This window comes from Labrus mixtus, unplaced genomic scaffold (assembly GCF_963584025.1).
Source record: "Labrus mixtus unplaced genomic scaffold, fLabMix1.1 SCAFFOLD_86, whole genome shotgun sequence".
In the NCBI taxonomy this organism is placed as follows: Eukaryota; Metazoa; Chordata; class Actinopteri; order Labriformes; family Labridae; genus Labrus; species Labrus mixtus.
In genome coordinates this window covers 148993-175000 of record NW_026870200.1, presented here as the reverse complement: position 1 = coordinate 175000, position 26008 = coordinate 148993, and the positions used below count along the sequence as shown (strand labels likewise).

The 26008-nt window shown below is 28.5% G+C and overlaps 1 protein-coding gene across 1 annotated transcript in view; it reads right to left on the bottom strand.

Moving 5' to 3' along the window:
* Positions 1-3393: 3393 nt before the first annotated feature.
* LOC132966987 (protein NLRC3-like) overlaps positions 3394-26008 on the bottom strand; it is a 47820-nt gene continuing 25205 nt past the window's right edge. Inside the window, exon 8 of the mRNA XM_061033889.1 lies at positions 3394-5023. Within this exon, the coding sequence (XP_060889872.1) occupies positions 4488-5023 (536 nt within the window). The 3' untranslated portion in view covers positions 3394-4487. The remainder of the gene's footprint in view (positions 5024-26008) is intronic.

Here is a 26008-nt window from a genome sequence, read left to right as displayed (position 1 = left end):
CCGCTGGCTGTGTTGTTGTCAGAGCCGTGTTTACATGGACGGGACGGGCGGCTCCTCCCCTTGTGTATAAAAGCTGTTTTAGTCAAGAACTAGAGAGAAGAACATACTCACTGATTATTTGGATGTTAGTAAGAGTTTTTAGATCACGCTCATTCTGTGTCAGTTTACATGAAATGTGAAGCTACGAGCTAACTAAAGAGCGCTAACATTAGCATGCTAACACAACAATGTGAAGCTACGAGCTAACTGAAGAGCGCTAACATTAGCATGCTAACACAACAATGTGAAGCTACGAACTAACTAAAGAGCGCTAACATTAGCATGCTAACACAACAATGTGAAGCTACGAGCTAACTAAAGAGCGCTAACATTAGCATGCTAACACAACAATGTGAAGCTACGAGCTAACTAAAGAGCGCTAACATTAGCATGCTAACACAACAATGTGAAGGTACGAGCTAACTAAAGAGCGCTAACATTAGCATGCTAACACAACAATGTGAAGCTACGAGCTAACTAAAGAGCGCTAACATTAGCATGCTAACACAACAATGTGAAGCTACGAGCTAACTAAAGAGCGCTAACATTAGCATGCTAACACAACAGTGCAGGACACAGGTGATTTCAGGAGAGCTCCATCTGACAGCACTCACTCATCTGTGAGTGCTGTCAGACTTTATTGTTGTGTTTTAAAGAAGCTCAGGAAAATGAAGCAGTGAAGAAAAGAGAGGAAGAGGAGGGAGCATCGACACATTGGAAGACATTCTGGGGATGGTGAGAGGGAGGAAGTGTGGCCAAACAGCAGCTTGTCAGAGCCTGACAATAGACAAGTCAGACGACTACTTGGGGCACCCTGTCGGTACAGCCCAGCCCTATGACCTGAAATCAGGTTTTTAAAAAGAAAAAGAATCCAACAGTGAAAAGAGAACAGAACTCTGCGGCCTCCACACATGTTGTCTTAAGTTAGAAGCAGTTTTAATTCAACGTGTTCGTGTTGAGTCAGAGTCTCAGTGTGACGACCTCAAAAGGATAAAAGGCAAGAACACAGAGGACAAACGGAGTCGCTCCCAGCAGCCCGACCCGACCACACATCAGAGCGAGACGCTGTGACGAGTTCCCCTCTGCAGGCTGTTTGTGGAGGTCACACTGAGCACGTGCTGTACGTATCCTCACACATATTATCAGCTGTAACTGCTGGTCGTCTCATATCAGCTGATAACACAAAAACGGCTTCCAACCAGAGCTGTCAGCATGAACGAGTTAACCACATTAATCTCATGTTTGTCCCTTCAGGCTCTCCGTAGATAATCATCCTCAGTGTCTCCCTGTAGTCTCACTGCTGCATCTTTGAATGTCTCATTTCACTTTAACAAACTCTCAGACAGTAATATCCACCTGATGACATCACACATTGACCTTATACACATTGACCTTATGACATCACACATTGACCTTATACACATTGACCTTATGACATCACACATTGACCTTATACACATTGACCTTATGACATCACACATTGACCTTATGACATCACACATTGACCTTATGACATCACACATTGACCTCCCTCATGACATCACACATTGACCTCACACATTGACCTCATGACATCACACATTGACCTTATGACATCACACATTGACCTTATGACATCACACATTGACCTGATGACATCACACATTGACCTTATGACATCACACATTGACCTTATGACATCACACATTGACCTGATGACATCACACATTGACCTGATGACATCACATATTGACCTTATGACATCACATATTGACCTTATGACATCACACATTGACCTGATGACATCACACATTAACATTATGACATCACACATTGACCTTATGACATCACACATGACCTCCCTTATGACATCACACATTGACCTCATGACATCACACATTGACCTTATGACATCACACATTGACCTCATGACATCACACATTGACCTTATGACATCACACATTGACCTGATGACATCACACACTGACCTGATGACATCACACATTGACCTCATGACATCACACACTGACCTCCCTCATGACATCACACATTGACCTCATGACATCACACATTGACCTGATGACATCACATATTGACCTTATGACATCACATATTGACCTTATGACATCACACATTGACCTGATGACATCACACATTGACATTATGACATCACACATTGACCTTATGACATCACACATTGACCTTTGTTACCGTTCCTTTCAGCTGTTTGACCTCACTTTGGGATCCCGAACCACTTCCTGTTTCTGTGCTTAACTTCCCGTCCTAACCTTCACTCTACAAGAAGGGTCTTACATTATTTCAAAATAAAATCACACAGGAAGTAAAGTACTCTCAGCTAAGGACAGGACAAACATTCAAAATAAAAGTGTGACAACAAAACAAAATAAAATATGATACAATAAAGTACTTTATTTTTGATAATTATACTTTAGTAATTTACAGAGCGGTACATTTATCATAACACCTCACCAGAGTGTATAAATATTTACATTCAAGCTTATTTTGTAATGTGAATGTTGATTTAAATAAAGTTAATTTACAAAAAATAATAAAACGTTTTTTAATAATCTTTGATGAATAAGTGTGGTAAGCCCAGCAGCTCATGTTGCACGCCCGTTAACTTCTGTAGCACGCCCACAATATGCCGTAGCCTGCGGTAGCACAGTAGTGCTAAGGTGCTAATGTTTATGCTCCCCTCGGACGGAGCCAGTGGCTGCATTCCTAATATGGTAAAAGAGGCGGGACATTTCCAAGAACCGTGCTGAGCAACTGACCAATAACGACAGAGCGGATCGGCAGACCAATCAGAGCAGACTTATTATCCCCACTAACAGTGTGGGCTCAACAGAGTGTAGCTGACGGACTCAGAGCGTAGAGGGAGCAAGGAGGAGCAGTACATGAAAACAGACACTTTTTTAGAACTTTATCTATTGTGAATGTACAAAAGTAGGAACATAGATTAAATATATGAACCCCCAAAAGATCAGAATATGACCTCTTTAAACCGTCATAAAGAAGAAGAATATGAGTTTAAAAGCTGCTTTTTTATGATTTTATCTTCACTTTCTATCTGAGTTTGTGGACTCTGTGTTCTTCTCTGGATTCAAACATGAATTTGGTAAGTTGAACTACTTTAGTCAGTTAGCTTGATATTTATTTATATTTAATCTGTATGATGAAGCTAAACTAAGTTAGCCTGATGATGAGTTACTTTCTGTGTGTTTTATTCTTTAAAGTGAATCCAGAAGCTAAATGTTACAAATGGTTTAGTTCAGCCTCTTTAGTTTAATCACTAAAACTTGATTAATGGTGTTAAGGGAGCTGTTATTTGAATGATGCGCATCTATTCAGGGATTTAAATATAAAACATGATTTAATAAGTGAAAAACAAATTACAGTGCGCATCATGTGATATCCATCCATTAAAAAAGAAGCAGTAATTATTGTGGAAAGTTTGTTATGAGGAAAAGGAGCTCAAAAATTAAAACATGAAGTAATAATCAAGTACAAAATCCTGCAGTTCCTGGAGTGTCCGCTTGAGGCTGGCATCAGGAACTCACATACACATGACTGGCAAAAAATCTGTTTTTACATCATAAATAAGCATGTTTACAGCCCGGTACAAAAAAGAAATACGTCTGATAGTTATTGTCATCACTGGCACACACTGTACAGAGATGATTATTTTTTTTAAACGGCACCCGGCTCCGTTTTGAATTTGAAAATGATATGTGTTATAGAGTTGGGCGTGTAGCTGACCTGATTGACAGGTGGGCGCGGTGTAACGGTTTGTCAGGAGGTTTAAAACCCGCCTCAGCTCCAGCTCTCAGCCTGTCGTTAGGTTGACTGAAAGTTAGACTGAGACAGCATTTCCAGCATGGAGACCGCCATCGATGAGCCCCCGGAGTGGATTATTATTGAGGGTAAACAGTTCATTTGGGTTTTCATGTATTATATTTAAAACAATTAAAGGGAAAGTGCACGAATGACATTAAACACACTAAAAATGTCACCAATCAATCAATCATTATTTGTATAGCGCCAATTCATAACAAGTGTTAGGGTGTAGGGTGAATGGACCGCAGCATGAATGAGGACGGCGGTGGTTGAGGGATGACACAGTCCGATGGAAGACGCAATTCATATTTCGTATTTAAATAATCTGTAATTAATAGGTGACAAGAAAAAATTTATGCACTCTTATTTCACACGTCCCTGGCTCTATCCACGCCAATTTTAAGCTGATTTTACTTTTTGAGAAAAATCAAGAGAAAGTCTTCACAAATGACTAGTAGTCATCCGTGGAGAAGGGAGGCTATTGTTGCTGATTAGCTTCAGCTGCGTACTTTCTAAGTACTGCAGTACAGGCTTGTGCTGCTGTTAGACCACAGTCATGAAGCGATGCAGATTCAAAATCAGGTAAATATAGGTCGCAACAGACTGACTGTTTACAGGGAGATCAGGCAGACTGAGGCACCAGACAGTAACCTAAACCCAGGAAACAGGGGTTCAGTGAAGGTGGTGTTAAAGGTGTGGAGGTGGGTCAGAGTATTTGAGGAGACTCTGTAGAAGGACAGAGTGCCAGCTGGATGGTCCACATACACTGCTACTCTGTGAGAGACAGAGGAGGAGGAGGAGGACAGGACTGTTCTAGTGTTGTCGTGACAGGCTAAATAACCATGTTCATCAGAACAGATCAGACTCCAGGACTGTTCATTCCCTCCAAATTTCGATTCAGATATGTCTCCTTTCCTTTGGAGGGCACCGTAGGTCACTGACACATCCACATCTCCGCTCCACTCGACCTCCCAGTAACAGCGACCAGTGAGAGCTGCTATACACAGCAGCTGATACCAGTGGTCAAATCTTTCTGGATGATCTGGATACGAAGACTCCGCCTCAACATGTGTCACCTTCCTGTTGTTGTCAGACAGTTTGAGCTTTCTGTGTACTGTGTTTGTGTCCAGAGTGAGTTCAGAGGCATCTGATGGAGAGAGTGACAACAATAGTTCATTCAATACACCTCATGGGTTCACTTAGGAGCTGTGCATCTTCACTCGTCTCACGATTCGATAACGATTATCCAGTCAACGATTCGATTCCATATCACGATGCGTCACGATTCATCCTCAGTTTTCTATTTTACTGCACATGACTACTTTTTCATGAACAGAGACAAACAGTCTGATGAATATGAACTCCTTTTGTATCATTTAAAAAGTGATTTAGACAACAATGTCATTATCAATATCTTTACAATTAATACATTATAGAGGTAGCCTACAGTATAGGTAATAAATGTAAGTTTCTGTGTTTAGTTTATTAGATGACAGTATTATGTTTTTAAGTTTCTGTGTGTTTAGTTTATTATAAGAGAGAAAGATGTTTTTAAGTCTCTGTATGTTTAGTTTATTATAAGAGAGAGAAAGATGTTTTTAAGTCTCTGTATGTTTAGTTTATTATAAGAGAGAGAAAGATGTTTTTAAGTCTCTGTATGTTTAGTTTATTATAAGAGAGAAAGATGTTTTTAAGTCTCTGTATGTTTAGTTTATTATAATAGAGAGAAAGATGTTTTTAAGTCTCTGTATGTTTAGTTTATTATAAGAGAGAAAGATGTTTTTAAGTCTCTGTATGTTTAGTTTATTATAAGAGAGAGAAAGATGTTTTTAAGTCTCTGTATGTTTAGTTTATTATAAGAGAGAGAAAGATGTTTTTAAGTCTCTGTGTGTTTAGTTTATTATAATAGAGAGAAAGATGTTTTTAAGTCTCTGTGTGTTTAGTTTATTATAATAGAGAGAAAGATGTTTTTAAGTCTCTATATGTTTAGTTTATTATAAGAGAGAAAGATGTTTTTAAGTCTCTGTGTGTTTAGTTTATTATAAGAGAGAGAAAGATGTTTTTAAGTCTCTGTGTGTTTAGTTTATTATAATAGAGAAAGATGTTTTTAAGTCTCTATATGTTTAGTTTATTATAAGAGAGAAAGATGTTTTTAAGTCTCTATATGTTTAGTTTATTATAAGAGAGAAAGATGTTTTTAAGTCTCTGTGTGTTTAGTTTATTATAAGAGAGAGAAAGATGTTTTTAAGTCTCTGTATGTTTAGTTTATTATAATAGAGAGAAAGATGTTTTTAAGTCTCTGTATGTTTAGTTTATTATAAGAGAGAAAGATGTTTTTAAGTCTCTGTATGTTTAGTTTATTATAAGAGAGAGAAAGATGTTTTTAAGTCTCTGTGTGTTTAGTTTATTATAAGAGAGAGAAAGATGTTTTTAAGTCTCTGTATGTTTAGTTTATTATAATAGAGAGAAAGATGTTTTTAAGTCTCTGTATGTTTAGTTTATTATAAGAGAGAAAGATGTTTTTAAGTCTCTGTATGTTTAGTTTATTATAAGAGAGAAAGATGTTTTTAAGTCTCTGTATGTTTAGTTTATTATAATAGAGAGAAAGATGTTTTTAAGTCTCTGTATGTTTAGTTTATTATAAGAGAGAAAGATGTTTTTAAGTCTCTGTATGTTTAGTTTATTATAAGAGAGAGAAAGATGTTTTTAAGTCTCTGTATGTTTAGTTTATTATAAGAGAGAGAAAGATGTTTTTAAGTCTCTGTATGTTTAGTTTATTATAATAGAGAGAAAGATGTTTTTAAGTCTCTGTATGTTTAGTTTATTATAAGAGAGAAAGATGTTTTTAAGTCTCTGTATGTTTAGTTTATTATAAGAGAGAAAGATGTTTTTAAGTCTCTGTATGTTTAGTTTATTATAATAGAGAGAAAGATGTTTTTAAGTCTCTGTATGTTTAGTTTATTATAAGAGAGAAAGATGTTTTTAAGTCTCTGTATGTTTAGTTTATTATAAGAGAGAAAGATGTTTTTAAGTCTCTGTGTGTTTAGTTTATTATAATAGAGAGAAAGATGTTTTTAAGTCTCTGTGTGTTTAGTTTATTATAAGAGAGAGAAAGATGTTTTTAAGTCTCTGTGTGTTTAGTTTATTATAAGAGAGAGAAAGATGTTTTTAAGTCTCTGTATGTTTAGTTTATTATAATAGAGAGAAAGATGTTTTTAAGTCTCTGTATGTTTAGTTTATTATAAGAGAGAAAGATGTTTTTAAGTCTCTGTGTGTTTAGTTTATTATAATAGAGAGAAAGATGTTTTTAAGTCTCTGTGTGTTTAGTTTATTATAATAGAGAAAGATGTTTTTAAGTCTCTGTATGTTTAGTTTATTATAAGAGAGAAAGATGTTTTTAAGTCTCTGTGTGTTTAGTTTATTATAATAGAGAGAAAGATGTTTTTAAGTCTCTGTATGTTTAGTTTATTATAAGAGAGAGAAAGATGTTTTTAAGTCTCTGTATGTTTAGTTTATTATAAGAGAGAAAGATGTTTTTAAGTCTCTGTATGTTTAGTTTATTATAAGAGAGAGAAAGATGTTTTTAAGTCTCTGTATGTTTAGTTTATTATAATAGAGAAAGATGTTTTTAAGTCTCTGTGTGTTTAGTTTATTATAAGAGAGAAAGATGTTTTTAAGTCTCTGTATTTTTAGTTTATTATAATAGAGAGAAAGATGTTTTTAAGTCTCTGTGTGTTTAGTTTATTATAAGAGAGAAAGATGTTTTTAAGTCTCTGTATGTTTAGTTTATTATAAGAGAGAGAAAGATGTTTTTAAGTCTCTGTGTGTTTAGTTTATTATAAGAGAGAGAAAGATGTTTTTAAGTCTCTGTATGTTTAGTTTATTATAAGAGAGAGAAAGATGTTTTTAAGTCTCTGTATGTTTAGTTTATTATAATAGAGAGAAAGATGTTTTTAAGTCTCTGTGTGTTTAGTTTATTATAAGAGAGAGAAAGATGTTTTTAAGTCTCTGTATGTTTAGTTTATTATAAGAGAGAAAGATGTTTTTAAGTCTCTGTGTGTTTAGTTTATTATAATAGAGAGAAAGATGTTTTTAAGTCTCTGTATGTTTAGTTTATTATAAGAGAGAGAAAGATGTTTTTAAGTCTCTGTATGTTTAGTTTATTATAAGAGAGAAAGATGTTTTTAAGTCTCTGTGTGTTTAGTTTATTATAAGAGAGAAAGATGTTTTTAAGTCTCTGTGTGTTTAGTTTATTATAAGAGAGAGAAAGATGTTTTTAAGTCTCTGTATGTTTAGTTTATTATAAGAGAGAGAAAGATGTTTTTAAGTCTCTGTATGTTTAGTTTATTATAAGAGAGAAAGATGTTTTTAAGTCTCTGTATGTTTAGTTTATTATAAGAGAGAAAGATGTTTTTAAGTCTCTGTATGTTTAGTTTATTATAAGAGAGAAAGATGTTTTTAAGTCTCTGTATGTTTAGTTTATTATAATAGAGAGAAAGATGTTTTTAAGTCTCTGTATGTTTAGTTTATTATAAGAGAGAAAGATGTTTTTAAGTCTCTGTGTGTTTAGTTTATTATAATAGAGAGAAAGATGTTTTTAAGTCTCTGTATGTTTAGTTTATTATAAGAGAGAAAGATGTTTTTAAGTCTCTGTATGTTTAGTTTATTATAAGAGAGAGAAAGATGTTTTTAAGTCTCTGTGTGTTTAGTTTATTATAATAGAGAGAAAGATGTTTTTAAGTCTCTGTATGTTTAGTTTATTATAAGAGAGAAAGATGTTTTTAAGTCTCTGTGTGTTTAGTTTATTATAATAGAGAGAAAGATGTTTTTAAGTCTCTGTATGTTTAGTTTATTATAAGAGAGAGAAAGATGTTTTTAAGTCTCTGTATGTTTAGTTTATTATAAGAGAGAAAGATGTTTTTAAGTCTCTGTGTGTTTAGTTTATTATAAGAGAGAAAGATGTTTTTAAGTCTCTGTATGTTTAGTTTATTATAAGAGAGAAAGATGTTTTTAAGTCTCTGTATGTTTAGTTTATTATAAGAGAGAAAGATGTTTTTAAGTCTCTGTATGTTTAGTTTATTATAAGAGAGAAAGATGTTTTTAAGTCTCTGTATGTTTAGTTTATTATAAGAGAGAAAGATGTTTTTAAGTCTCTGTATGTTTAGTTTATTATAATAGAGAAAGATGTTTTTAAGTCTCTGTATGTTTAGTTTATTATAAGAGAGAGAAAGATGTTTTTAAGTCTCTGTGTGTTTAGTTTATTATAAGAGAGAAAGATGTTTTTAAGTCTCTGTGTGTTTAGTTTATTATAAGAGAGAGAAAGATGTTTTTAAGTCTCTGTGTGTTTAGTTTATTATAAGAGAGAGAAAGATGTTTTTAAGTCTCTGTGTGTTTAGTTTATTATAAGAGAGAAAGATGTTTTTAAGTCTCTGTATGTTTAGTTTATTATAAGAGAGAGAAAGATGTTTTTAAGTCTCTGTATGTTTAGTTTATTATAATAGAGAGAAAGATGTTTTTAAGTCTCTGTGTGTTTAGTTTATTATAAGAGAGAGAAAGATGTTTTTAAGTCTCTGTGTGTTTAGTTTATTATAATAGAGAGAAAGATGTTTTTAAGTCTCTGTATGTTTAGTTTATTATAAGAGAGAGAAAGATGTTTTTAAGTCTCTGTATGTTTAGTTTATTATAAGAGAGAGAAAGATGTTTTTAAGTCTCTGTATGTTTAGTTTATTATAAGAGAGAGAAAGATGTTTTTAAGTCTCTGTATGTTTAGTTTATTATAAGAGAGAAAGATGTTTTTAAGTCTCTGTATGTTTAGTTTATTATAATAGAGAGAAAGATGTTTTTAAGTCTCTGTATGTTTAGTTTATTATAAGAGAGAAAGATGTTTTTAAGTCTCTGTATGTTTAGTTTATTATAAGAGAGAAAGATGTTTTTAAGTCTCTGTATGTTTAGTTTATTATAATAGAGAGAAAGATGTTTTTAAGTCTCTGTATGTTTAGTTTATTATAAGAGAGAAAGATGTTTTTAAGTCTCTATATGTTTAGTTTATTATAAGAGAGAAAGATGTTTTTAAGTCTCTGTATGTTTAGTTTATTATAATAGAGAGAAAGATGTTTTTAAGTCTCTGTGTGTTTAGTTTATTATAATAGAGAGAAAGATGTTTTTAAGTCTCTGTATGTTTAGTTTATTATAAGAGAGAAAGATGTTTTTAAGTCTCTGTATGTTTAGTTTATTATAAGAGAGAAAGATGTTTTTAAGTCTCTGTATGTTTAGTTTATTATAATAGAGAGAAAGATGTTTTTAAGTCTCTGTGTGTTTAGTTTATTATAATAGAGAGAAAGATGTTTTTAAGTCTCTGTATGTTTAGTTTATTATAAGAGAGAGAAAGATGTTTTTAAGTCTCTGTATGTTTAGTTTATTATAAGAGAGAGAAAGATGTTTTTAAGTCTCTGTATGTTTAGTTTATTATAAGAGAGAAAGATGTTTTTAAGTCTCTGTGTGTTTAGTTTATTATAAGAGAGAAAGATGTTTTTAAGTCTCTGTGTGTTTAGTTTATTATAAGAGAGAAAGATGTTTTTAAGTCTCTGTGTGTTTAGTTTATTATAATAGAGAGAAAGATGTTTTTAAGTCTCTGTATGTTTAGTTTATTATAAGAGAGAGAAAGATGTTTTTAAGTCTCTGTATGTTTAGTTTATTATAAGAGAGAGAAAGATGTTTTTAAGTCTCTGTATGTTTAGTTTATTATAAGAGAGAGAAAGATGTTTTTAAGTCTCTGTATGTTTAGTTTATTATAATAGAGAGAAAGATGTTTTTAAGTCTCTGTGTGTTTAGTTTATTATAAGAGAGAGAAAGATGTTTTTAAGTCTCTGTATGTTTAGTTTATTATAATAGAGAGAAAGATGTTTTTAAGTCTCTGTGTGTTTAGTTTATTATAAGAGAGAGAAAGATGTTTTTAAGTCTCTGTGTGTTTAGTTTATTATAAGAGAGAAAGATGTTTTTAAGTCTCTGTGTGTTTAGTTTATTATAAGATAGAGAAAGATGTTTTTAAGTCTCTGTGTGTTTAGTTTATTATAAGAGAGAAAGATGTTTTTAAGTCTCTGTATGTTTAGTTTATTATAAGAGAGAGAAAGATGTTTTTAAGTCTCTGTATGTTTAGTTTATTATAAGAGAGAGAAAGATGTTTTTAAGTCTCTGTATGTTTAGTTTATTATAAGAGAGAAAGATGTTTTTAAATCTCTGTGTGTTTAGTTTATTATAATAGAGAGAAAGATGTTTTTAAGTCTCTGTGTGTTTAGTTTATTATAAGAGAGAGAAAGATGTTTTTAAGTCTCTGTATGTTTAGTTTATTATAAGAGAGAAAGATGTTTTTAAATCTCTGTATGTTTAGTTTATTATAAGAGAGAGAAAGATGTTTTTAAGTCTCTGTATGTTTAGTTTATTATAAGAGAGAGAAAGATGTTTTTAAGTCTCTGTGTGTTTAGTTTATTATAATAGAGAGAAAGATGTTTTTAAGTCTCTGTGTGTTTAGTTTATTATAATAGAGAGAAAGATGTTTTTAAGTCTCTGTATGTTTAGTTTATTATAAGAGAGAGAAAGATGTTTTTAAGTCTCTGTATGTTTAGTTTATTATAAGAGAGAGAAAGATGTTTTTAAGTCTCTGTATGTTTAGTTTATTATAAGAGAGAGAAAGATGTTTTTAAGTCTCTGTATGTTTAGTTTATTATAAGAGAGAGAAAGATGTTTTTAAGTCTCTGTATGTTTAGTTTATTATAAGAGAGAAAGATGTTTTTAAATCTCTGTGTGTTTAGTTTATTATAATAGAGAGAAAGATGTTTTTAAGTCTCTGTATGTTTAGTTTATTATAAGAGAGAGAAAGATGTTTTTAAGTCTCTGTATGTTTAGTTTATTATAAGAGAGAGAAAGATGTTTTTAAGTCTCTGTATGTTTAGTTTATTATAAGAGAGAGAAAGATGTTTTTAAGTCTCTGTATGTTTAGTTTATTATAAGAGAGAGAAAGATGTTTTTAAGTCTCTGTATGTTTAGTTTATTATAAGAGAGAGAAAGATGTTTTTAAGTCTCTGTATGTTTAGTTTATTATAAGAGAGAGAAAGATGTTTTTAAGTCTCTGTATGTTTAGTTTATTATAAGAGAGAGAAAGATGTTTTTAAGTCTCTGTATGTTTAGTTTATTATAAGAGAGAGAAAGATGTTTTTAAGTCTCTGTATGTTTAGTTTATTATAAGAGAGAGAAAGATGTTTTTAAGTCTCTGTATGTTTAGTTTATTATAATAGAGAGAAAGATGTTTTTAAGTCTCTGTGTGTTTAGTTTATTATAAGAGAGAGAAAGATGTTTTTAAGTCTCTGTATGTTTAGTTTATTATAAGAGAGAAAGATGTTTTTAAGTCTCTGTATGTTTAGTTTATTATAAGAGAGAGAAAGATGTTTTTAAGTCTCTGTGTGTTTAGTTTATTATAATAGAGAGAAAGATGTTTTTAAGTCTCTGTATGTTTAGTTTATTATAAGAGAGAAAGATGTTTTTAAGTCTCTGTATGTTTAGTTTATTATAAGAGAGAGAAAGATGTTTTTAAGTCTCTGTATGTTTAGTTTATTATAAGAGAGAGAAAGATGTTTTTAAGTCTCTGTATGTTTAGTTTATTATAAGAGAGAAAGATGTTTTTAAGTCTCTGTGTGTTTAGTTTATTATAATAGAGAGAAAGATGTTTTTAAGTCTCTGTATGTTTAGTTTATTATAAGAGAGAAAGATGTTTTTAAGTCTCTGTATGTTTAGTTTATTATAAGAGAGAGAAAGATGTTTTTAAGTCTCTGTATGTTTAGTTTATTATAAGAGAGAAAGATGTTTTTAAGTCTCTGTATGTTTAGTTTATTATAAGAGAGAGAAAGATGTTTTTAAGACTCTGTATGTTTAGTTTATTATAAGAGAGAGAAAGATGTTTTTAAGTCTCTGTGTGTTTAGTTTATTATAATAGAGAGAAAGATGTTTTTAAGTCTCTGTATGTTTAGTTTATTATAAGAGAGAAAGATGTTTTTAAGTCTCTGTGTGTTTAGTTTATTATAAGAGAGAAAGATGTTTTTAAGTCTCTGTATGTTTAGTTTATTATAAGAGAGAGAAAGATGTTTTTAAGTCTCTGTATGTTTAGTTTATTATAAGAGAGAGAAAGATGTTTTTAAGTCTCTGTGTGTTTAGTTTATTATAATAGAGAGAAAGATGTTTTTAAGTCTCTGTATGTTTAGTTTATTATAAGAGAGAAAGATGTTTTTAAGTCTCTGTGTGTTTAGTTTATTATAAGAGAGAGAAAGATGTTTTTAAGTCTCTGTGTGTTTAGTTTATTATAAGAGAGAAAGATGTTTTTAAGTCTCTGTATGTTTAGTTTATTATAATAGAGAGAAAGATGTTTTTAAGTCTCTGTATGTTTAGTTTATTATAAGAGAGAGAAAGATGTTTTTAAGTCTCTGTGTGTTTAGTTTATTATAAGAGAGAAAGATGTTTTTAAGTCTCTGTATGTTTAGTTTATTATAAGAGAGAGAAAGATGTTTTTAAGTCTCTGTGTGTTTAGTTTATTATAAGAGAGAGAAAGATGTTTTTAAGTCTCTGTATGTTTAGTTTATTATAAGAGAGAGAAAGATGTTTTTAAGTCTCTGTGTGTTTAGTTTATTATAAGAGAGAGAAAGATGTTTTTAAGTCTCTGTATGTTTAGTTTATTATAAGAGAGAGAAAGATGTTTTTAAGTCTCTGTGTGTTTAGTTTATTATAAGAGAGAGAAAGATGTTTTTAAGTCTCTGTGTGTTTAGTTTATTATAAGAGAGAAAGATGTTTTTAAGTCTCTGTGTGTTTAGTTTATTATAATAGAGAGAAAGATGTTTTTAAGTCTCTGTGTGTTTAGTTTATTATAAGAGAGAAAGATGTTTTTAAGTCTCTGTATGTTTAGTTTATTATAATAGAGAGAAAGATGTTTTTAAGTCTCTGTGTGTTTAGTTTATTATAAGAGAGAGAAAGATGTTTTTAAGTCTCTGTGTGTTTAGTTTATTATAAGAGAGAAAGATGTTTTTAAGTCTCTGTGTGTTTAGTTTATTATAATAGAGAGAAAGATGTTTTTAAGTCTCTGTGTGTTTAGTTTATTATAAGAGAGAGAAAGATGTTTTTAAGTCTCTGTGTGTTTAGTTTATTATAAGAGAGAAAGATGTTTTTAAGTCTCTGTATGTTTAGTTTATTATAAGAGAGAAAGATGTTTTTAAGTCTCTGTATGTTTAGTTTATTATAAGAGAGAGAAAGATGTTTTTAAGTCTCTGTGTGTTTAGTTTATTATAAGAGAGAGAAAGATGTTTTTAAGTCTCTGTGTGTTTAGTTTATTATAAGAGAGAGAAAGATGTTTTTAAGTCTCTGTGTGTTTAGTTTATTATAAGAGAGAGAAAGATGTTTTTAAGTCTCTGTGTGTTTAGTTTATTATAAGAGAGAGAAAGATGTTTTTAAGTCTCTGTGTGTTTAGTTTATTATAATAGAGAGAAAGATGTTTTTAAGTCTCTGTGTGTTTAGTTTATTATAATAGAGAGAAAGATGTTTTTAAGTCTCTGTATGTTTAGTTTATTATAAGAGAGAAAGATGTTTTTAAGTCTCTGTATGTTTAGTTTATTATAAGAGAGAGAAAGATGTTTTTAAGTCTCTGTGTGTTTAGTTTATTATAAGAGAGAAAGATGTTTTTAAGTCTCTGTGTGTTTAGTTTATTATAAGAGAGAGAAAGATGTTTTTAAGTCTCTGTGTGTTTAGTTTATTATAATAGAGAGAAAGATGTTTTTAAGTCTCTGTGTGTTTAGTTTATTATAATAGAGAGAAAGATGTTTTTAAGTCTCTGTATGTTTAGTTTATTATAATAGAGAGAAAGATGTTTTTAAGTCTCTGTGTGTTTAGTTTATTATAAGAGAGAGAAAGATGTTTTTAAGTCTCTGTATGTTTAGTTTATTATAAGAGAGAGAAAGATGTTTTTAAGTCTCTGTATGTTTAGTTTATTATAATAGAGAGAAAGATGTTTTTAAGTCTCTGTATGTTTAGTTTATTATAAGAGAGAAAGATGTTTTTAAGTCTCTGTATGTTTAGTTTATTATAATAGAGAGAAAGATGTTTTTAAGTCTCTGTATGTTTAGTTTATTATAAGAGAGAAAGATGTTTTTAAGTCTCTGTATGTTTAGTTTATTATAAGAGAGAAAGATGTTTTTAAGTCTCTGTGTGTTTAGTTTATTATAAGAGAGAGAAAGATGTTTTTAAGTCTCTGTATGTTTAGTTTATTATAAGAGAGAGAAAGATGTTTTTAAGTCTCTGTGTGTTTAGTTTATTATAAGAGAGAAAGATGTTTTTAAGTCTCTGTGTGTTTAGTTTATTATAAGAGAGAAAGATGTTTTTAAGTCTCTGTGTGTTTAGTTTATTATAAGAGAGAAAGATGTTTTTAAGTCTCTGTGTGTTTAGTTTATTATAAGAGAGAAAGATGTTTTTAAGTCTCTGTGTGTTTAGTTTATTATAAGAGAGAAAGATGTTTTTAAGTCTCTGTGTGTTTAGTTTATTATAAGAGAGAAAGATGTTTTTAAGTCTCTGTGTGTTTAGTTTATTATAAGAGAGAAAGATGTTTTTAAGTCTCTGTATGTTTAGTTTATTATAAGAGAGAGAAAGATGTTTTTAAGTCTCTGTATGTTTAGTTTATTATAAGAGAGAAAGATGTTTTTAAGTCTCTGTGTGTTTAGTTTATTATAAGAGAGAGAAAGATGTTTTTAAGTCTCTGTATGTTTAGTTTATTATAATAGAGAGAAAGATGTTTTTAAGTCTCTGTATGTTTAGTTTATTATAAGAGAGAAAGATGTTTTTAAGTCTCTGTATGTTTAGTTTATTATAAGAGAGAAAGATGTTTTTAAGTCTCTGTATGTTTAGTTTATTATAAGAGAGAAAGATGTTTTTAAGTCTCTGTGTGTTTAGTTTATTATAATAGAGAGAAAGATGTTTTTAAGTCTCTGTATGTTTAGTTTATTATAATAGAGAAAGATGTTTTTAAGTCTCTGTGTGTTTAGTTTATTATAAGAGAGAGAAAGATGTTTTTAAGTCTCTGTATGTTTAGTTTATTATAAGAGAGAGAAAGATGTTTTTAAGTCTCTGTATGTTTAGTTTATTATAAGAGAGAGAAAGATGTTTTTAAGTCTCTGTATGTTTAGTTTATTATAAGAGAGAGAAAGATGTTTTTAAGTCTCTGTATGTTTAGTTTATTATAATAGAGAGAAAGATGTTTTTAAGTCTCTGTATGTTTAGTTTATTATAATAGAGAGAAAGATGTTTTTAAGTCTCTGTATGTTTAGTTTATTATAAGAGAGAGAAAGATGTTTTTAAGTCTCTGTATGTTTAGTTTATTATAAGAGAGAGAAAGATGTTTTTAAGTCTCTGTATGTTTAGTTTATTATAATAGAGAGAAAGATGTTTTTAAGTCTCTGTATGTTTAGTTTATTATAAGAGAGAGAAAGATGTTTTTAAGTCTCTGTGTGTTTAGTTTATTATAAGAGAGAGAAAGATGTTTTTAAGTCTCTGTGTGTTTAGTTTATTATAAGAGAGAGAAAGATGTTTTTAAGTCTCTGTGTGTTTAGTTTATTATAAGAGAGAAAGATGTTTTTAAGTCTCTGTATGTTTAGTTTATTATAATAGAGAGAAAGATGTTTTTAAGTCTCTGTGTGTTTAGTTTATTATAAGAGAGAAAGATGTTTTTAAGTCTCTGTATGTTTAGTTTATTATAATAGAGAGAAAGATGTTTTTAAGTCTCTGTGTGTTTAGTTTATTATAAGAGAGAGAAAGATGTTTTTAAGTCTCTGTATGTTTAGTTTATTATAAGAGAGAGAAAGATGTTTTTAAGTCTCTGTGTGTTTAGTTTATTATAAGAGAGAGAAAGATGTTTTTAAGTCTCTGTGTGTTTAGTTTATTATAAGATAGAGAAAGATGTTTTTAAGTCTCTGTATGTTTAGTTTATTATAAGAGAGAGAAAGATGTTTTTAAGTCTCTGTATGTTTAGTTTATTATAAGAGAGAAAGATGTTTTTAAGTCTCTGTATGTTTAGTTTATTATAAGATAGAGAAAGATGTTTTTAAGTCTCTGTATGTTTAGTTTATTATAAGAGAGAGAAAGATGTTTTTAAGTCTCTGTATGTTTAGTTTATTATAAGAGAGAGAAAGATGTTTTTAAGTCTCTGTATGTTTAGTTTATTATAAGAGAGAGAAAGATGTTTTTAAGTCTCTGTATGTTTAGTTTATTATAAGAGAGAAAGATGTTTTTAAGTCTCTGTATGTTTAGTTTATTATAATAGAGAGAAAGATGTTTTTAAGACTCTGTATGTTTAGTTTATTATAAGAGAGAGAAAGATGTTTTTAAGTCTCTGTATGTTTAGTTTATTATAAGAGAGAAAGATGTTTTTAAGTCTCTGTATGTTTAGTTTATTATAAGAGAGAGAAAGATGTTTTTAAGTCTCTGTATGTTTAGTTTATTATAAGAGAGAAAGATGTTTTTAAGTCTCTGTATGTTTAGTTTATTATAAGAGAGAGAAAGATGTTTTTAAGTCTCTGTGTGTTTAGTTTATTATAATAGAGAGAAAGATGTTTTTAAGTCTCTGTATGTTTAGTTTATTATAAGAGAGAAAGATGTTTTTAAGTCTCTGTATGTTTAGTTTATTATAAGAGAGAAAGATGTTTTTAAGTCTCTGTGTGTTTAGTTTATTATAAGAGAGAGAAAGATGTTTTTAAGTCTCTGTATGTTTAGTTTATTATAAGAGAGAAAGATGTTTTTAAGTCTCTGTGTGTTTAGTTTATTATAAGAGAGAGAAAGATGTTTTTAAGTCTCTGTGTGTTTAGTTTATTATAAGAGAGAGAAAGATGTTTTTAAGTCTCTGTATGTTTAGTTTATTATAATAGAGAGAAAGATGTTTTTAAGTCTCTGTATGTTTAGTTTATTATAAGAGAGAGAAAGATGTTTTTAAGTCTCTGTGTGTTTAGTTTATTATAAGAGAGAGAAAGATGTTTTTAAGTCTCTGTATGTTTAGTTTATTATAATAGAGAGAAAGATGTTTTTAAGTCTCTGTATGTTTAGTTTATTATAAGAGAGAGAAAGATGTTTTTAAGTCTCTGTATGTTTAGTTTATTATAAGAGAGAGAAAGATGTTTTTAAGTCTCTGTGTGTTTAGTTTATTATAAGAGAGAGAAAGATGTTTTTAAGTCTCTGTATGTTTAGTTTATTATAATAGAGAGAAAGATGTTTTTAAGTCTCTGTATGTTTAGTTTATTATAAGAGAGAGAAAGATGTTTTTAAGTCTCTGTGTGTTTAGTTTATTATAAGAGAGAGAAAGATGTTTTTAAGTCTCTGTATGTTTAGTTTATTATAATAGAGAGAAAGATGTTTTTAAGTCTCTGTATGTTTAGTTTATTATAATAGAGAGAAAGATGTTTTTAAGTCTCTGTGTGTTTAGTTTATTATAAGAGAGAGAAAGATGTTTTTAAGTCTCTGTATGTTTAGTTTATTATAAGAGAGAGAAAGATGTTTTTAAGTCTCTGTATGTTTAGTTTATTATAAGAGAGAAAGATGTTTTTAAGTCTCTGTGTGTTTAGTTTATTATAATAGAGAGAAAGATGTTTTTAAGTCTCTGTGTGTTTAGTTTATTATAAGAGAGAAAGATGTTTTTAAGTCTCTGTATGTTTAGTTTATTATAAGAGAGAGAAAGATGTTTTTAAGTCTCTGTATGTTTAGTTTATTATAAGAGAGAAAGATGTTTTTAAGTCTCTGTATGTTTAGTTTATTATAAGAGAGAGAAAGATGTTTTTAAGTCTCTGTATGTTTAGTTTATTATAAGAGAGAAAGATGTTTTTAAGTCTCTGTATGTTTAGTTTATTATAAGAGAGAGAAAGATGTTTTTAAGTCTCTGTATGTTTAGTTTATTATAATAGAGAGAAAGATGTTTTTAAGTCTCTGTATGTTTAGTTTATTATAAGAGAGAAAGATGTTTTTAAGTCTCTGTATGTTTAGTTTATTATAATAGAGAGAAAGATGTTTTTAAGTCTCTGTGTGTTTAGTTTATTATAATAGAGAGAAAGATGTTTTTAAGTCTCTGTATGTTTAGTTTATTATAATAGAGAGAAAGATGTTTTTAAGTCTCTGTATGTTTAGTTTATTATAATAGAGAGAAAGATGTTTTTAAGTCTCTGTGTGTTTAGTTTATTATAAGAGAGAAAGATGTTTTTAAGTCTCTGTATGTTTAGTTTATTATAAGAGAGAAAGATGTTTTTAAGTCTCTGTATGTTTAGTTTATTATAAGAGAGAGAAAGATGTTTTTAAGTCTCTGTGTGTTTAGTTTATTATAAGAGAGAAAGATGTTTTTAAGTCTCTGTATGTTTAGTTTATTATAAGAGAGAAAGATGTTTTTAAGTCTCTGTGTGTTTAGTTTATTATAAGAGAGAGAAAGATGTTTTTAAGTCTCTGTATGTTTAGTTTATTATAAGAGAGAAAGATGTTTTTAAGTCTCTGTATGTTTAGTTTATTATAAGAGAGAAAGATGTTTTTAAGTCTCTGTGTGTTTAGTTTATTATAAGAGAGAAAGATGTTTTTAAGTCTCTGTATGTTTAGTTTATTATAAGAGAGAGAAAGATGTTTTTAAGTCTCTGTGTGTTTAGTTTATTATAAGAGAGAGAAAGATGTTTTTAAGTCTCTGTGTGTTTAGTTTATTATAAGAGAGAGAAAGATGTTTTTAAGTCTCTGTATGTTTAGTTTATTATAAGAGAGAAAGATGTTTTTAAGTCTCTGTATGTTTAGTTTATTATAAGAGAGAGAAAGATGTTTTTAAGTCTCTGTGTGTTTAGTTTATTATAAGAGAGAAAGATGTTTTTAAGTCTCTGTATGTTTAGTTTATTATAAGAGAGAAAGATGTTTTTAAGTCTCTGTATGTTTAGTTTATTATAAGAGAGAAAGATGTTTTTAAGTCTCTGTATGTTTAGTTTATTATAAGAGAGAGAAAGATGTTTTTAAGTCTCTGTATGTTTAGTTTATTATAAGAGAGAGAAAGATGTTTTTAAGTCTCTGTATGTTTAGTTTATTATAAGAGAGAAAGATGTTTTTAAGTCTCTGTATGTTTAGTTTATAATAGAGAGAGAAAGATGTTTTTAAGTCTCTGTGTGTTTAGTTTATTATAAGAGAGAGAGAAAGATGTTTTTAAGTCTCTGTATGTTTAGTTTATTATAATAGAGAGAAAGATGTTTTTAAGTCTCTGTATGTTTAGTTTATTATAAGAGAGAAAGATGTTTTTAAGTCTCTGTATGTTTAGTTTATTATAAGAGAGAGAAAGATGTTTTTAAGTCTCTGTATGTTTAGTTTATTATAAGAGAGAAAGATGTTTTTAAGTCTCTGTATGTTTAGTTTATTATAAGAGAGAAAGATGTTTTTAAGTCTCTGTATGTTTAGTTTATTATAAGAGAGAAAGATGTTTTTAAGTCTCTGTATGTTTAGTTTATTATAAGAGAGAAAGATGTTTTTAAGTCTCTGTATGTTTAGTTTATTATAATAGAGAGAAAGATGTTTTTAAGTCTCTGTATGTTTAGTTTATTATAAGAGAGAAAGATGTTTTTAAGTCTCTGTATGTTTAGTTTATTATAAGAGAGAGAAAGATGTTTTTAAGTCTCTGTATGTTTAGTTTATAATAGAGAGAGAAAGATGTTTTTAAGTCTCTGTGTGTTTAGTTTATTATAAGAGAGAGAGAAAGATGTTTTTAAGTCTCTGTATGTTTAGTTTATTATAATAGAGAGAAAGATGTTTTTAAGTCTCTGTATGTTTAGTTTATTATAAGAGAGAAAGATGTTTTTAAGTCTCTGTGTGTTTAGTTTATTATAAGAGAGAGAAAGATGTTTTTAAGTCTCTGTGTGTTTAGTTTATTATAAGAGAGAGAAAGATGTTTTTAAGTCTGTGTGTGTTTAGTTTATTATAAGAGAGAGAAAGATGTTTTTAAGTCTCTGTGTGTTTAGTTTATTATAAGAGAGAGAAAGATGTTTTTAAGTCTGTGTGTGTTTAGTTTATTATAAGAGAGAGAAAGATGTTTTTAAGTCTCTGTATGTTTAGTTTATTATAAGAGAGAAAGATGTTTTTAAGTCTCTGTGTGTTTAGTTTATTATAAGAGAGAAAGATGTTTTTAAGTCTCTGTGTGTTTAGTTTATTATAATAGAGAGAAAGATGTTTTTAAGTCTCTGTATGTTTAGTTTATTATAATAGAGAGAGATGTTTTTAAGTCTCTATATGTTTAGTTTATTATAAGAGAGAAAGATGTTTTTAAGTCTCTGTATGTTTAGTTTATTATAAGAGAGAAAGATATTTTTAAGTCTCTGTATGTTTAGTTTATTATAAGAGAGAAAGATATTTTTAAGTCTCTGTATGTTTAGTTTATTATAAGAGAGAAAGATGTTTTTAAGTCTCTGTATGTTTAGTTTATTATAATAGAGAGAAAGATGTTTTTAAGTCTCTGTATGTTTAGTTTATTATAAGAGAGAAAGATGTTTTTAAGTCTCTGTGTGTTTAGTTTATTATAATAGAGAGAAAGATGTTTTTAAGTCTCTGTATGTTTAGTTTATTATAAGAGAGAAAGATGTTTTTAAGTCTCTGTGTGTTTAGTTTATTATAAGAGAGAGAAAGATGTTTTTAAGTCTCTGTATGTTTAGTTTATTATAAGAGAGAAAGATGTTTTTAAGTCTCTGTGTGTTTAGTTTATTATAAGAGAGAGAAAGATGTTTTTAAGTCTCTGTATGTTTAGTTTATTATAAGAGAGAAAGATGTTTTTAAGTCTCTGTGTGTTTAGTTTATTATAATAGAGAGAAAGATGTTTTTAAGTCTCTGTATGTTTAGTTTATTATAAGAGAGAAAGATGTTTTTAAGTCTCTGTGTGTTTAGTTTATTATAAGAGAGAGAAAGATGTTTTTAAGTCTCTGTATGTTTAGTTTATTATAAGAGAGAGAAAGATGTTTTTAAGTCTCTGTGTGTTTAGTTTATTATAAGAGAGAGAAAGATGTTTTTAAGTCTCTGTGTGTTTAGTTTATTATAATAGAGAGAGAAAGATGTTTTTAAGTCTCTGTATGTTTAGTTTATTATAAGAGAGAGAAAGATGTTTTTAAGTCTCTGTATGTTTAGTTTATTATAAGAGAGAGAAAGATGTTTTTAAGTCTCTGTGTGTTTAGTTTATTATAATAGAGAGAGAAAGATGTTTTTAAGTCTCTGTATGTTTAGTTTATTATAAGAGAGAGAAAGATGTTTTTAAGTCTCTGTATGTTTAGTTTATTATAAGAGAGAGAAAGATGTTTTTAAGTCTCTGTATGTTTAGTTTATTATAAGAGAGAAAGATGTTTTTAAGTCTCTGTGTGTTTAGTTTATTATAAGAGAGAAAGATGTTTTTAAGTCTCTGTATGTTTAGTTTATTATAAGAGAGAGAAAGATGTTTTTAAGTCTCTGTGTGTTTAGTTTATTATAAGAGAGAGAAAGATGTTTTTAAGTCTCTGTATGTTTAGTTTATTATAAGAGAGAGAAAGATGTTTTTAAGTCTCTGTGTGTTTAGTTTATTATAAGAGAGAGAAAGATGTTTTTAAGTCTCTGTATGTTTAGTTTATTATAAGAGAGAGAAAGATGTTTTTAAGTCTCTGTATGTTTAGTTTATTATAAGAGAGAGAAAGATGTTTTTAAGTCTCTGTATGTTTAGTTTATTATAAGAGAGAGAAAGATGTTTTTAAGTCTCTGTATGTTTAGTTTATTATAAGAGAGAAAGATGTTTTTAAGTCTCTGTGTGTTTAGTTTATTATAATAGAGAGAAAGATGTTTTTAAGTCTCTGTATGTTTAGTTTATTATAATAGAGAGAAAGATGTTTTTAAGTCTCTGTATGTTTAGTTTATTATAAGAGAGAAAGATGTTTTTAAGTCTCTGTATGTTTAGTTTATTATAAGAGAGAAAGATGTTTTTAAGTCTCTGTATGTTTAGTTTATTATAATAGAGAGAAAGATGTTTTTAAGTCTCTGTATGTTTAGTTTATTATAAGAGAGAAAGATGTTTTTAAGTCTCTGTATGTTTAGTTTATTATAAGAGAGAAAGATGTTTTTAAGTCTCTGTATGTTTAGTTTATTATAATAGAGAGAAAGATGTTTTTAAGTCTCTGTATGTTTAGTTTATTATAAGAGAGAAAGATGTTTTTAAGTCTCTGTATGTTTAGTTTATTATAATAGAGAGAAAGATGTTTTTAAGTCTCTGTATGTTTAGTTTATTATAATAGAGAAAGATGTTTTTAAGTCTCTGTATGTTTAGTTTATTATAATAGAGAGAAAGATGTTTTTAAGTCTCTGTATGTTTAGTTTATTATAAGAGAGAGAAAGATGTTTTTAAGTCTCTGTGTGTTTAGTTTATTATAAGAGAGAAAGATGTTTTTAAGTCTCTGTATGTTTAGTTTATTATAAGAGAGAGAAAGATGTTTTTAAGTCTCTGTATGTTTAGTTTATTATAAGAGAGAGAAAGATGTTTTTAAGTCTCTGTATGTTTAGTTTATTATAAGAGAGAAAGATGTTTTTAAGTCTCTGTGTGTTTAGTTTATTATAAGAGAGAGAAAGATGTTTTTAAGTCTCTGTGTGTTTAGTTTATTATAAGAGAGAGAAAGATGTTTTTAAGTCTCTGTATGTTTAGTTTATTATAATAGAGAGAAAGATGTTTTTAAGTCTCTGTATGTTTAGTTTATTATAAGAGAGAGAAAGATGTTTTTAAGTCTCTGTATGTTTAGTTTATTATAAGAGAGAGAAAGATGTTTTTAAGTCTCTGTGTGTTTAGTTTATTATAAGAGAGAAAGATGTTTTTAAGTCTCTGTATGTTTAGTTTATTATAATAGAGAGAAAGATGTTTTTAAGTCTCTGTATGTTTAGTTTATTATAAGAGAGAGAAAGATGTTTTTAAGTCTCTGTGTGTTTAGTTTATTATAAGAGAGAAAGATGTTTTTAAGTCTCTGTATGTTTAGTTTATAATAGAGAGAGAAAGATGTTTTTAAGTCTCTGCATGTTTAGTTTATTATAATAGAGAGAAAGATGTTTTTAAGTCTCTGTATGTTTAGTTTATTATAAGAGAGAGAAAGATGTTTTTAAGTCTCTGTATGTTTAGTTTATTATAATAGAGAGAAAGATGTTTTTAAGTCTCTGTATGTTTAGTTTATTATAATAGAGAGAAAGATGTTTTTAAGTCTCTGTATGTTTAGTTTATTATAAGAGAGAGAAAGATGTTTTTAAGTCTCTGTATGTTTAGTTTATTATAAGAGAGAGAAAGATGTTTTTAAGTCTCTGTATGTTTAGTTTATTATAAGAGAGAGAAAGATGTTTTTAAGTCTCTGTGTGTTTAGTTTATTATAAGAGAGAGAAAGATGTTTTTAAGTCTCTGTGTGTTTAGTTTATTATAATAGAGAGAGAAAGATGTTTTTAAGTCTCTGTATGTTTAGTTTATTATAAGAGAGAGAAAGATGTTTTTAAGTCTCTGTATGTTTAGTTTATTATAAGAGAGAGAAAGATGTTTTTAAGTCTCTGTGTGTTTAGTTTATTATAATAGAGAGAGAAAGATGTTTTTAAGTCTCTGTATGTTTAGTTTATTATAAGAGAGAGAAAGATGTTTTTAAGTCTCTGTATGTTTAGTTTATTATAAGAGAGAGAAAGATGTTTTTAAGTCTCTGTATGTTTAGTTTATTATAAGAGAGAAAGATGTTTTTAAGTCTCTGTATGTTTAGTTTATTATAAGAGAGAGAAAGATGTTTTTAAGTCTCTGTATGTTTAGTTTATTATAAGAGAGAGAAAGATGTTTTTAAGTCTCTGTATGTTTAGTTTATTATAAGAGAGAGAAAGATGTTTTTAAGTCTCTGTATGTTTAGTTTATTATAAGAGAGAGAAAGATGTTTTTAAGTCTCTGTATGTTTAGTTTATTATAAGAGAGAGAAAGATGTTTTTAAGTCTCTGTATGTTTAGTTTATTATAAGAGAGAGAAAGATGTTTTTAAGTCTCTGTATGTTTAGTTTATTATAAGAGAGAAAGATGTTTTTAAGTCTCTGTGTGTTTAGTTTATTATAAGAGAGAGAAAGATGTTTTTAAGTCTCTGTATGTTTAGTTTATTATAAGAGAGAAAGATGTTTTTAAGTCTCTGTGTGTTTAGTTTATTATAATAGAGAGAAAGATGTTTTTAAGTCTCTGTATGTTTAGTTTATTATAATAGAGAGAAAGATGTTTTTAAGTCTCTGTATGTTTAGTTTATTATAAGAGAGAAAGATGTTTTTAAGTCTCTGTATGTTTAGTTTATTATAAGAGAGAAAGATGTTTTTAAGTCTCTGTATGTTTAGTTTATTATAATAGAGAGAAAGATGTTTTTAAGTCTCTGTATGTTTAGTTTATTATAAGAGAGAAAGATGTTTTTAAGTCTCTGTATGTTTAGTTTATTATAAGAGAGAGAAAGATGTTTTTAAGTCTCTGTATGTTTAGTTTATTATAAGAGAGAAAGATGTTTTTAAGTCTCTGTATGTTTAGTTTATTATAAGAGAGAGAAAGATGTTTTTAAGTCTCTGTGTGTTTAGTTTATTATAAGAGAGAAAGATGTTTTTAAGTCTCTGTATGTTTAGTTTATTATAATAGAGAGAAAGATGTTTTTAAGTCTCTGTATGTTTAGTTTATTATAAGAGAGAGAAAGATGTTTTTAAGTCTCTGTATGTTTAGTTTATTATAAGAGAGAAAGATGTTTTTAAGTCTCTGTATGTTTAGTTTATTATAAGAGAGAGAAAGATGTTTTTAAGTCTCTGTATGTTTAGTTTATTATAAGAGAGAAAGATGTTTTTAAGTCTCTGTATGTTTAGTTTATTATAAGAGAGAAAGATGTTTTTAAGTCTCTGTATGTTTAGTTTATTATAATAGAGAGAAAGATGTTTTTAAGTCTCTGTATGTTTAGTTTATTATAAGAGAGAAAGATGTTTTTAAGTCTCTGTATGTTTAGTTTATTATAATAGAGAGAAAGATGTTTTTAAGTCTCTGTATGTTTAGTTTATTATAATAGAGAGAAAGATGTTTTTAAGTCTCTGTATGT